Source organism: Phycodurus eques, chromosome 2 (genome assembly GCF_024500275.1).
Source record: "Phycodurus eques isolate BA_2022a chromosome 2, UOR_Pequ_1.1, whole genome shotgun sequence".
NCBI classification, from domain to species: domain Eukaryota; kingdom Metazoa; phylum Chordata; class Actinopteri; order Syngnathiformes; family Syngnathidae; genus Phycodurus; species Phycodurus eques.
In genome coordinates, this window is record NC_084526.1 from 41545934 (window position 1) to 41558155 (window position 12222).

General features: G+C 45.7%; 1 protein-coding gene across 3 annotated transcripts in view; it reads left to right on the forward strand.

Moving 5' to 3' along the window:
• Window positions 1-317: 317 nt before the first annotated feature.
• Window positions 318-12222, forward strand: part of fn1b (fibronectin 1b) — a 31174-nt gene continuing 19269 nt past the window's right edge. The window contains exons 1-20 of one of the 3 annotated variants that reach the window (XM_061670753.1): window positions 318-637; window positions 1734-1859; window positions 2042-2179; window positions 2370-2501; window positions 2997-3134; window positions 3210-3356; window positions 3427-3609; window positions 4181-4363; window positions 4543-4719; window positions 4985-5140; window positions 5237-5365; window positions 6585-6728; window positions 7116-7237; window positions 7649-7817; window positions 9127-9303; window positions 9379-9507; window positions 10119-10208; window positions 10500-10694; window positions 11318-11596; window positions 11773-12036. In XM_061670753.1, coding sequence (XP_061526737.1) covers window positions 496-637; window positions 1734-1859; window positions 2042-2179; window positions 2370-2501; window positions 2997-3134; window positions 3210-3356; window positions 3427-3609; window positions 4181-4363; window positions 4543-4719; window positions 4985-5140; window positions 5237-5365; window positions 6585-6728; window positions 7116-7237; window positions 7649-7817; window positions 9127-9303; window positions 9379-9507; window positions 10119-10208; window positions 10500-10694; window positions 11318-11596; window positions 11773-12036 — 3220 coding nt within the window. In that variant the 5' untranslated portion in view covers window positions 318-495. Of the gene's footprint in view, window positions 638-1733; window positions 1860-2041; window positions 2180-2369; window positions 2502-2996; window positions 3135-3209; window positions 3357-3426; window positions 3610-4180; window positions 4364-4542; window positions 4720-4984; window positions 5141-5236; window positions 5366-6584; window positions 6729-7115; window positions 7238-7648; window positions 7818-9126; window positions 9304-9378; window positions 9508-10118; window positions 10209-10499; window positions 10695-10768; window positions 11279-11317; window positions 11597-11772; window positions 12037-12222 lie in introns of those variants that run through there. The other 2 variants (XM_061670754.1, XM_061670755.1) reach the window with 2 other exon arrangements.

Here is a 12222-nt window from a genome sequence, read left to right on the forward strand (position 1 = left end):
CTTTTATACTGGTACCTCAGAATGCATATCAGCTTTTGTTGTTGTTGTTGTTGTTGTTGTTGTATCTATTTAAGTACAAGAGTCGAATCAGTACTTTCTACTCCATTTACTCATGCGAGTACTTTTGCCACCGCTGGTATTCTTTGTTTTGTTGAAAAAGGAGTGTCAAGAGAGTCAAGGCCCCCTTCCGCGCCCCCACCTCCCAAGCTCCAATTGAGGCCCCCCCCCCCCCGTCCTTCCTCCCTCCCCCCGCCCCCTCCCCCTCCCCCTCCCGTTGACCCGCAGGGTGCATCACACTCGGACGGCCGGGCCAGCCCTTATAAACTCTGCGCTCCAGTCCCCTCAGTCTTGCACACCGGCAGCACGGCAAGTGGGTACAACAACGCCCACTGCTACATTCTGAGCTTGGTTTTGTTTTGTTTTTTTCCCCCCCAGCCCCCCTCACCCTCTACCTCCTACACACACTTTTTATTGTCTTTCTTTTTGTGCGTCAAAATGACTGGTGTCCCACTCACGAGGGTTCTGGTGGCGGTGTGCGTGTGCAGCGCAGTCGTCCACGGCGTCCCCAAGAATAAAAGACAGAGTGGACAGTATCAGGTGTATCCCGATTTCCACGACACTGTGGCTGTCGGTGCAGGTTTGTGCATGCATTTTTCACTAACTTCACTTCAGCAACTTTTTTTTGTGTGTGTGTGTGCCTCGACTCGAAAACGGGCTCGTGAATGTTAGTTGTAAATTCATTATTTTAATACGGAAGTAATCCCTCGCTTTTTTTTATTTCTTCCATCTGCGCGGCCTTTAATCCTATATTCCGCCTGTACAACTATAATAATGCTCGCATTCGATTGACAGTGTCAGATGCGGGAAAACTAGTAGTTTGACACAGAATGTTTATTTTTGTGGTTTTAGTTTTACACTGGACTGCAACTGAGACTTTCCGTGAGAGGGCTTATAAAAAGCCCCTTGAGCATTTATTCGATATCCTTGAATTCCACTTGAATGTCCACGCACTAGTACGCTCTTTGTCCTCTCTAGTCAGACAATTCAGTGCACTAGTACAATGACTGTCTACTAGTAAAGAATTTTACACTGCTATCTTCCACAATGGTATGATATTTCTACACACCAGTAGGACAACTGTGTTACTAGTGAGGCAAAACGGCATTCGTTAAAAATCTGTGCGCTACTGCGCTAAGCGCTAGATGTTCACTGGTCAAGGTTTATGTTGCTGTCACACAACTTAGCCTCACGAGAAATATGTAGTTGTCCTACTATTTGAATACATACTCAATCGGCTTTATGAAAAGCCATTTGTGCATTTACTCAATATCCTTAATATCCCGCTCTAGGTCCATGCACTAGTACACTATTCGCAAGGCAGTGCATTTTGGTGCTACTAGTAGAGACCAGGAGGCTACTAGTGTGTGACACCTGCCTACTAGTTGGGCTTGATAGTGTTACGAGTGCAGTGCAGTAGTTTACCAGTAAGGTTAACTTGCATACTAGTAGGCCAAAAGGAGCACTAGTAGTGGAAAAAAACAATACTTGTAAGACACAGCCAGGGAAAAAGAGTGTACTAGTACATGGACCTCACCTTAAGTTGGATATCAGGGATCTCACACTGAACATTATTATCTGGATTGTTCAGGTGCACCGAATAATGTTGAGGCCATGAAACGTTTTCTTTCTTTTTTTTGTGTGTTTTTTTCTTTTTGTGTGAATCTGTACCGTAGTTGGCTGCGAGGAAAACGGCCGCTCATTCAGAGTGAACGAGCAGTGGGAGAAACCTTACCGTGGCAGCATACTGTTGTGCACCTGCAACGGAGCGCAAGGCATCAAATGTAAAACTAAGCCTGAAGGTCAGTGAGAGTTCATAGATGTGTTATTACACTCATTATAATGCCGAAATGCGCCTCACGCCGCGCATATACTGGAGCTGAGCAAACCCGCGGTTTATTGCCCTTGCGTTCACATTTATGCGAGAGAAAATGGTTGAGCGCCGCATTGTTATTACGTTGTGTTTCCTTTGTACTTTTATTAGTGGAGGAATCTTGTTATGACAAGTACAATGAACGGACGTACCAGGTCGGTGAAACCTACGAGAGACCAAAGGAAGGAATGATGTGGGACTGCACTTGCATCGGATCGGGTCGGGGCAAGATCAGCTGTACCATTGCAAGTGAGTCACCGAAAAGCTGCGGGGGAGTTTTATTTCATCATTTATTTCATTATTCTCGCTCTCCCCCCGTCAAGAAATCGGAGACTGACGTGTAACGTCTCTTTGAGGGAACGAAAAGACAATGCATACTCGCACGCGCATATTCTCCCTGGCATCAGAATGAACCATAATATCATGTTGCCATTCCTAGATCGCTGCCATGAAGGCGGACGGTCTTACAAAATCGGGGACACCTGGCAGAGGCCTCATGACACCGCCGACTACATGCTGGAGTGTGTGTGTCTCGGAAATGGCAAAGGAGAGTGGACCTGCAAGCCCGTGTGTGGGTACCGTTGACTAAATGAGCACATTTTCACTGGGCGGACAGGCCAGCTGACAAAGTGAATAATGAAGCCGCACAGAGGCCCGCTTGTGTTTAATATCGCTGTAAATATCGAGCCGCCGTGTCAAACAGAGCGTGCGTAGCAGCACGTCTCCTCTTGGCTCATCTCACAATTATCCGCATGCAACTCGACGGTTTGGATTTCATAGCAAAAGATGGATTTCATCATAAACGCATGCTTGCGGAAAGCTGTTTCAGCATCTATTCCATATCCTTGATACCGACCTTAAGGTACATTTGCCCTCACTTACTGCTGGGAATTTTGGTGCTACTGTAAGGCTACTAGTTTTGTCTCATTAGTAACATATACTGTAGTTCTCCTACGAGTATGCCACAGTTGTCCTACAAGTGTGCACATAGACCTCGAGCTTGATAGAAAGGACACCGAATAAATACTCCCAACGGCTTTCCGTCCGTGCTGGTTTTTCTATGCAGCCGAGCGTTGCTATGACAACAACGCTGCCTCGTCGTACGTGGTGGGCGAGACCTGGGAGAAACCCTACCAAGGCTGGATGATGCTCGACTGTACTTGCCTGGGCGAGGGAAACGGGCGTATCACGTGCACCTCAAGGAGTGAGCAGAAACACACAAAGAAACTTTGCTGACGCTTTCACAGCTAGCTCTGACAACTCTCGTCTCCCCGACCAGACCGTTGCAATGACCAGGAAACCAGAAGCTCCTACCGCATTGGAGACACATGGTCCAAGAATGACGCCAGCGGGCACGTGCTTCAGTGCTTGTGTTTGGGAAACGGTCGTGGAGAGTGGAAGTGTGAGCGCCACAACGCAGGCCAGGGTGAGAGAGGAAAAACACACTTCGCTTGTTCCCGGCCGCTCGCGCGTTCAATGACTTGGGTCTTCAACAGGCACAGGTTCGGTGGCGGTGAGCCCCCTTCGTCCTCAGCTGCAGACCGAGAGCCCCGCTGAAGGAACCTGCCGCACTGACTCGGGAGCCACCTACTACGACGGACAGCGTTGGATCAGAAGCCAGGGCAGCAAGCAGATGCTTTGTACTTGTCTGGGCAATGGCGTCAGCTGTCAGGAGTGGGGTGAGTGCACTAGACAAGCTTCTCTCCTTCCTGTGGAGGTTCCATCAATATTCTGAAGACAAATCTCCGCTCGGCCGTGCTTTGTTGTTTCACTCATCCATTTTCCCTCCTTCATTACCTTTCGTTTCATTCGTTTTCAAAGTGCTCAAATTGGAGAGAAAATGCTAGCTTGCTAGCATGCTAACATCTAACGAGCAAAAATAGCTCAAAAAAAAAAAGCTCTCTTTCTTTCGTCAATGTTCTACTTTATATCTTTTTTTTTTTTTTACATTGTGTCGTCATGTGTGGATGTTTAAAAAAGGAATGACGGTTTTGACAGAGTGAGGAGTAGAAAGTACAGATGTAGGGAGTAAAAGTTAAAAAAAAAAATTAAAAAAAGTAGTGCAGAGACTTGAAAAATGTGCTTATGTACAGTAACCGATGTTTGTACTTCATTACTTCCTACCGCTGGGTTGCTCCCAGCTTTCGGCTTAATCGAGGACTCCAAATTATGGATGCGAGAAAATGAACGGCTTCATGGAGGTTTCATAACCCTTCATTTTCAGCAAATTCACGTTCTTCATATGTCCAGAGGCCAGGAACCAGGTCTACAGTGGCAACTCCAACGGCCAGCCATGTGTATTCCCATTCGTCTTCATGGGGAAGACCTACTACTCCTGCACCACGGACGGACGCACGGACGGCCAACTCTGGTGTTCGACCACCTCAGACTACGAGCGAGACCAGCAGTACTCTTACTGTACTGAGAAGAATGGTAAGGAGAATGGAAGATGCCAATCGCAACCATGTTTTGACTTGTTTCTCGTTTGTTTTAGCTAATGATTACGTAGGCTCTCTAGACCAAAGTACCAGGCCACACAAACGTTGGCCTGTCGGATGTTCTTGGAATTGAAATTGCACGTGTACGTAAGGTTGTTTCCCTCACATTACCAGCTATCGTGGTCACACGAGGAGGCAACTCCAAGGGCGCCCTGTGCCACTTCCCCTACCTCTACAGCGGCCGCAACTACACCGACTGCACATCTGATGGCCGTCGCGATAGCATGAAGTGGTGTGGTACCACGCACAACTATGATGCTGATCAACACTTTGGATTCTGCCCCATGGCTGGTAAGTGTGTGAGGGCCATCCATTTTCGACAACTCATCCTTTCAATCGTTGGTTTTTATGTTATTCAAGGATGTCTAAACATTTGGGTTACTTGTCGACAATCAATGTGACTGACGTGAAGTCACTTTGTCTTATTGAGTATTTGACTGAACTCAAACAGAGACAAATCAATAAGCACACGAGCGTGCGTGCGTGCGTGCGTGCGTACTGCGGAAACACAGCAGAGAGTACTGTCGGTTCTTATTTGGGTGCCTCTACCTCGCAGCATACGAGGAGGTGTGCACAACTAACGACGGAGTCATGCACCGTGTCGGAGACAAATGGGACAAACGCCATGACGTCATGGGTCACATGATGGAGTGCACATGCCTCGGGAACGGTCGCGGGGAGTGGAATTGTATCGCTCACTCACAGCTGCGAGGTGAGAACCACAAGATGTCATACAGCAATATCGCCAGTGTGTTAAGTTCTCTGTGAGCGACAGGGTCCGTTGACTCTCTCACCGTTGCGTGTCCAGATCAGTGTATAGTGGAAGGCTTGACCTATGACGTCAACCAGGAGTTCTCCAAGCGCCACGATGAGGGCTACATGATGAACTGTACCTGCTATGGACAGGGACGTGGGCGTTGGAAGTGTGACGCTATTGGTAAGTTCTTGGCAGAGATGGGCGTAAGAAGTCGCATATGTGCTAGTCCTAAGGCACTCTGAAGTCTTAACCCTCAGGTTTCAAGCAAGTCCCAAGTTAACTGTGGCAAAAAATCTAATCCTTTGAGTCCCCACTAAATGTCAAGGCAGTCAAATTGAGTCATACAATGTTGCTAAGTCACAATATATTAGCCAATTAGACACTTTGCACTCAGTATCTGTACTTGTGCTACTTGGATACATTAACTATCACAGTTCTGTAATGATCGCAAGCCAGTCTCCGCATGGTCTGTTACTTTATTGTCAAACGCATAACCAACAAGAAGCTTAGAAAAAAAGTTTGGACCAGGGATCGGTTAAAGTTCAAACTGCTAGCAATATTTCAACGTAGCGTCATTCCAGTCCACGCCCCAGCCCTCGCCCCTGGCCCCTCGTGTCTCTGCCCAAACTAATCCCCCCAGCTCACTAAACTTGGACAGCATAAAAGAACCAGGAAGAGACCGTTTTTGTTGGTCTCGCCTGGCAGCCTCGGCGTGCAGCTCAGGGTCGGCCCCAAGCTTTCAACATTACACGAAATATTACAGGTTTGATGTTGTATTTTGTGGAATGTACAATCAATTAAAACTATAAAAGAGGTGATCAACTCACCTGACGACTTGGTGAGAACGGTAATGTGCTGTATTTTTGGGGAGTGTCCAATCAATCAAAAATATAAGAGAGGTGATCAACTCACCTGATGACTTGGTGAGAACAGTGACGTGACATATGCAGTCGTTTTCCAAGCTCAGCCACGCAGCCGTCCGCTTATAGGACACACACCACCGTTGTGTAGCCTTACCCTTGATTTGAAGTAGAATGGTGTCCTATTCCTTCTTTCTAACTTTTTTTTCCAAACTGGAGTTAAATAATGTTGCCAAGAAACTGTAAAAGTCTAATCTGCAAATTACCTATTCTTGTCCCGCCTTGTTCAAATGTAAAATAATAAGTACAATTTAATTACAGGCATTAGATGGGGCCCAAGGGGGGTAATTTATTTATATTTTTTTATTGTCAGGTCATATAGAAAGTTTTAACATACTTAACTAAATGTGTGTGTGTGTGTTTCAACAGCAAACTCTTGTTTCCCCCCCCCCCCCCCCCCGATGTCATGTGACGTGAAGGTCTGAGGTGTGAACGGAGAGCAGGTCTGTTAAATTTGTCATTCTCATCTCCTGCAACAGATCAGTGTCAGGAGCCACAGACGAGGGCGTTCTATCAGATTGGAGAGGCATGGGACAAAGTCATCCATGGCATTCACTATCGCTGTTATTGCTATGGCAACGGGATTGGAGAAATGAGGTGTGAACCCCAGCAGAATTACCAAGGTGGGGAAAGATTTATGCACGAAGAACATTTCCTACTCATCATGATCAACCTCGGCCACTGGCTGCCTGGGGGGGGGAAGACTTATGCAATGTCAAACTTTGTACTAGAGTTGCAACAGACCAAAACATGTTTGTGGAAGCCTGAACAGCACCAATGAAAGAGAGACACCTGCCAGTAAAGGTGGCCAGATAAAAAGTGGTGGCATAGTACTCAGGTGTTATGCGAGAGCGTTTGTGAGCTGGTGCTTCGGTCGCGCCAAAATATCCCAGAGGTCGTCTTTCCCCCACGGCGACCCACGGCTAACACCGTCGTGTTAACGTACCGCACGTCGCCTCCGGCTTCTGCTTTCTCATCTCATCTCATCGAGTCTCGCCGCAACTTTCCAGGTGGCCACAGGCCAGTCCAAGTCATCATCACCGAGGCGGGCAAACAGCCGGACTCGCACCCCATCCAGTGGAACCCCCCCTCGTCCGTTCAGATCACACAGTACATCCTCAAATGGAAGATTGTGAGTCGCAATATATCTGTCTCCCTGTAGCTCACTGATATTGATGTTTTTTATTTTTATTTTGCATGTCTTTTTTTTTTTGGGCTTGTTCGCATTCAGTTTGACTGAGCTGGAGGTTGTCTATGTTGACTAATCCATCATTTTATTGGCGCACCCGAGTTATATTACTTGTGAGAACCATGAGTTTACTAGTACATACATTTCCATAAAGTCGTTTGAGCATATACAGTATTTGATATCCTTGAGGTTTCTTATACGAGTATGCTCATTGTCTTCAGTGGTAGGACACCTTTGTCAAATTAGTAGGACAACTACCAGTGACATAAAATCCTACTAGTTAGCATCTAGTGCTTCATTAGTAGCTTCATATGAAAATGCTCATCATTCATCTCGTCCTCGTGTTGTTGCTAGAAAAATTCCCGTAATCCCTGGAGGGAGGTGGTGGTTCCCGGTCACCTCAACTCCTACACCATCTCCGGTCTGCGGCCAGGGGTCACCTACGAGGGTCAGCTGATCAGCATCTTACGCTACGGACAACGAGAGGTCACGCGTTTCGATTTCACCACCACCCACGGTTCTTGTGAGCAAACTTGACACGTTTCCAAGTGTTGTCTTGATATGAACTCAGACCTGCACAATCGAATACAAAAGCTATGTGAAAAATGATCTAGCGGTGAGCTAGATCATACTAGTTTCAGTACTCTCTCATGTAGCCAAAGGTAGCCCAAATATTAGAAAAGTCTTTAACCCTCTAAAATAATAATAATAATAAAAAACACAATAATAACAATGTTAAATGAATACCTCCCTGACAATGTCAATTAAAACCGAGCATTGTCTTTTTTAAAGGTAGGCATTCGATTTTTCAGGCATCCATGTACTAGTACACTCTTTGTCCACAGTAGTAAGACAATATAGCGCACTAGTGGAATGAGTATAAAGTTTTTTTTCCACAACTCGTGCCACTTTTGGCCTACTAGTATGCAAAGAAACCTTACAAGTGAACTACTATGCTGAACTACGAGCAATACGAGGCTCAACTAGTCGGCATGTGTCACACACTAGTATCATGGACTCCACTAGTAGCACCAAAATGCTTAATGGTAATTTTGCCTCACTAGTAACATGTAGTTGTACTGCTAGCGCGCAGAAATGCATACAGTAAGTAGTGAAAGGCAGTAGTGAAAAAAACATTACTAGTAAAACACCGTTGCTCTATTTGTGTGCCTGAGTCATTTTACTAGTACGCTGACTTGTCTTACTAGTGAGGACAAAAAGTGTACTCGTACATGTACCTTAAGATTGATATCAAGGATATCTAATAAATGCGCAAACAGCTAAAGAGTCAAATGGGTATGTACAGTCTATCATTATATACTAGTAGAACAACTCTGCACTAATGCACTAATGGAAGGACTGTGTCTAACTAGTAAAAGTTTTTTTTCCCCACTACTCTATAGAGTATACTGTATGACATTTCTCCACACTAGTAGGACTACTACTGTTGTGTTGTTACTAGTGAGGCAAAACTACTAGTGAGCATTTTGGTGCTGCTAGTAGGGTGTAGGAGGCTACTAGTACTAGATGCATGCCAACAAATTGGACCTCTTCGTGTTACTACAGCACCACAGTAAAAGTAAGGTTAATTAATAGTAAGGTTTGCTTGCGTACTAGTAGGCCGAAAGTGGCACTAGAAGTGAAAAAACATTGCTCGTAGGAAAGGGATTCTACTGGTGTTCTGTCTCGTCTTACTAGCGAGGACGAAGAGCGAACTTGCACATGGGCCTTAAGCTGAATGTCAAGGATAGCGAATAAATTCTCACACGGCTTTCCACGAAGTCCATTGAATGTAAGTTTGCATAACGCCACGTGAACCTTCTTCTCTCAAGTGGAAACATCCGAGGGAGAGACGAACAAGCCTCCCCCGCAGGTCGACACCTCAGAGTCTGTGACGGAAATCACCTCCAACAGCTTCGTCGTGTCCTGGACTTCGGCCTCGTCCACCATCTCGGGCTTCAGGGTGGAGTACGAGCTCAGCGAGGAGGGTGCGCCGCGCCAAGTCTTGGGTAAGAAAGACGTTGCTCAAATGGAGACTCAAATGCAAATGTGTTCATCCCCAAACTTGAAATGATGCGTTTCAGACCTTCCTCAGACATCCACTTCTGTCACCATTGGTGACCTTCTGCCAGGGCGAAGATACAACGTTAACGTCTACGAGCTTCCAGTTGACGGAGACGCCACCCTCATCCTGTCGACATCCCAGACGACATGTAAGAGCGAGGTTCCTTCGTGTCTAATGGGACGAACAAGACGGAGGCGTTCGCTGAACAGGGGAACCTTGAGCCCAACACGATCCATTTTCCGAGATATTAGTCAATCCGATTTGTTCTGGTTTTGAAGAAAGACAGCGTTCCCAGGCTTGAATGGTGATAGTCGCCCATAAAACCCAAGATCATGCCAGAGTTCCTACTTGAACAACAATTCCACATTTTCCATGGAATTACTTATCCGTTTGAAATGAAAAGAGACATGTTCCAAATTGAATTCATACACCTTATTCCATAAATTAAGACCATTACAACTCCAACCCGTTGAGCTCATTCTGGACATTTTTGGGAACATTCTCCAGAATTCCCACATTTTTCATTCTTCCGTGTTTTCCCCTGACAATATTCCTAAATGAATGCATACAATTTACCTTGTCCTTGTCGGTTTAACATGATCAATTATTATTATGTGCATTTAAAAAAAAAAAAAAAAAAAAAAGTTATTATGATGAACTCTTTACATACACTGACTTTCATAACAACTTTTTGAATAAATGTTCTGAATAAAAGCGAGAAAAATGTCCCAATGTTTCGCTCTTTTTTTTCCCCCCCAGCTCCTGACACTCCTGCTCAGCACGCTATCGATGATGTCGGTGAGACATCAATCCGCATCAGATGGTCCAGACCTCAAGCGCCTATTACTGGTAAGCAACTTCTCATTTTATGTGTGTGTTTAGTAGGGTTGCAAAATGGTGTATTCCATAGATGGGGAATTTGGGAAATATTCCATATTGGAAATTGTCCATGGGAGTTAACTGGGAATTGAGGGCAATAGAATGGAAAGCTGTCATATTCAAGCATAAATATAATCATTTTGTTTTTTCCTCATGGAAAGTTTTCCTTTCTGAAAATGTCTCGAATTTTGCAACCCTCATGTTTATGATATTTAAAGTAGTACATACGGTTGTTCACTATCTGCATCTGCGTGCGATCAGGTTACCGTGTGGTCTACACGCCTTCCGTGGAGGGCAGCAGCACCGAGCTGAATCTGCCAGACTCGGAGACCTCGGTGACCTTGGTTGACCTTCACCCCGGTGTGCTGTACAACATCAGCATCTTTGCCGTGGAGGAGAACCAGGAAAGTGAGCCTGTGTTTCTCCAGGTCCACACGACTGGATCTTCTCAACCAGGTACGTTGGACCAATGAAAACGTGAGCTGTTGTGATGGTTTATTTTTTATTTTTTTATTTTTTTATGATCTTAGCACATCGTGGCCCCTGCATGACCTCTCTGTGATTCACGGCGGTCTTCAAAACAGACACACGCATTGATTGGGAGAAGAGAATGTGCACACAAACACCAAGCACAAAGAAACACGCTCTATCAATCCTTATCACATCTGCAGCTAAATTATTGACTTGTCAGGCTAAGAAAATGTGTATTAGGCTTCCAAAAGTAAAACCAGATGCGAAGAGGAATATTTTTTCTTCTGTCATGTGTTTAATCTGGAACACAGATCTTAACGTTTTACGTGCCGAATTTCCAAAAAGTAAGTACCGGTGAGGACGTCAAACAGATTTACGGGAAGCCATTTGAGCATTTACTGAATATTTTACTAGTGCACTAAATTGTCTTACGAGTGAGGACTAAGAATGGACCTAACCTTAAAATGGATATCAAGAATATAGAATACATGCTCAAACCACTTGCTTGGTATTCTCGCGTGTAATGGGAACGAATCAGTTGAGATCCGGTGACTTCCTCATTTTGTCATTTTGTCGATTCGTTTCTCTGCATTGATTTTGCGCCACAGAGGAAGTGGCAGCGCCCACCGACCTGCAGTTCTACGAGGTCACAGACGTGAAGATCACCATCACGTGGAACGGACCACCCAGCGAGGTGACGGGTTACAAGGTGACCTTCTCCCCCGTCGGGCCTGATGGCACCGAGATCAGACCCCTCCAGCTGCCGGTCTCGCCCAACGCCTACGCTGACATCACCCACCTGCAGCCAGGCACTCTGTACCGCTTCTACGTCTACGCCATTAACGGGGGTGTGGAGAGCGAGTCGCTGATGGGAGAGATGTTTACCAGTACGTGTTCTTCTCAGTAGCGTTGAAAAATTCCAGGAAAGATCAAAGTTGCAAATTTGCCGTGGGAATTTACAGGAATTTGTGGGAATAAAGCAGGAATTTAATTTAGGAATTGAATGAATTTAGGAATTGAGATGTTCAGGCTTCCATACTCCCTACTTTCTATCTCCCTCCAGAACCAGATGCTCCCACCAACATGCAGTTCACCGACATTGGCCCGGACAGCGCTCTCGTCGTTTGGGAAGCTCCCCGCGCCGTGGTGTCTGGCTTTCGTCTCTTCTTGAGCATCGAGGGCTCCAACCCCATTGAGAAGAGAATCCCCGGCGGTGTCACCCAATACGCTCTGAAGAATTTGCGTCCAGAAACCGATTATACTGCTACTCTGCACTCTGAGCTGGACGGTGTGCTTAGTGAGCCCATTAACACGTATTTCACCACAGGTCAGTGCAAGACGTAAAACTTGATTTTATTTACACCACTCACAAAAAAGGGTGATATTACAGAATGAACATAAAATCCACTATAACCCGGTGAACTTAATTTGACCTTTTCTAGAATTTGGTCCAAACAGTGCACAATTTGCTGTTCTCAATCAAGGAGCTGAAGGGCAAAATTCACAACAGGTG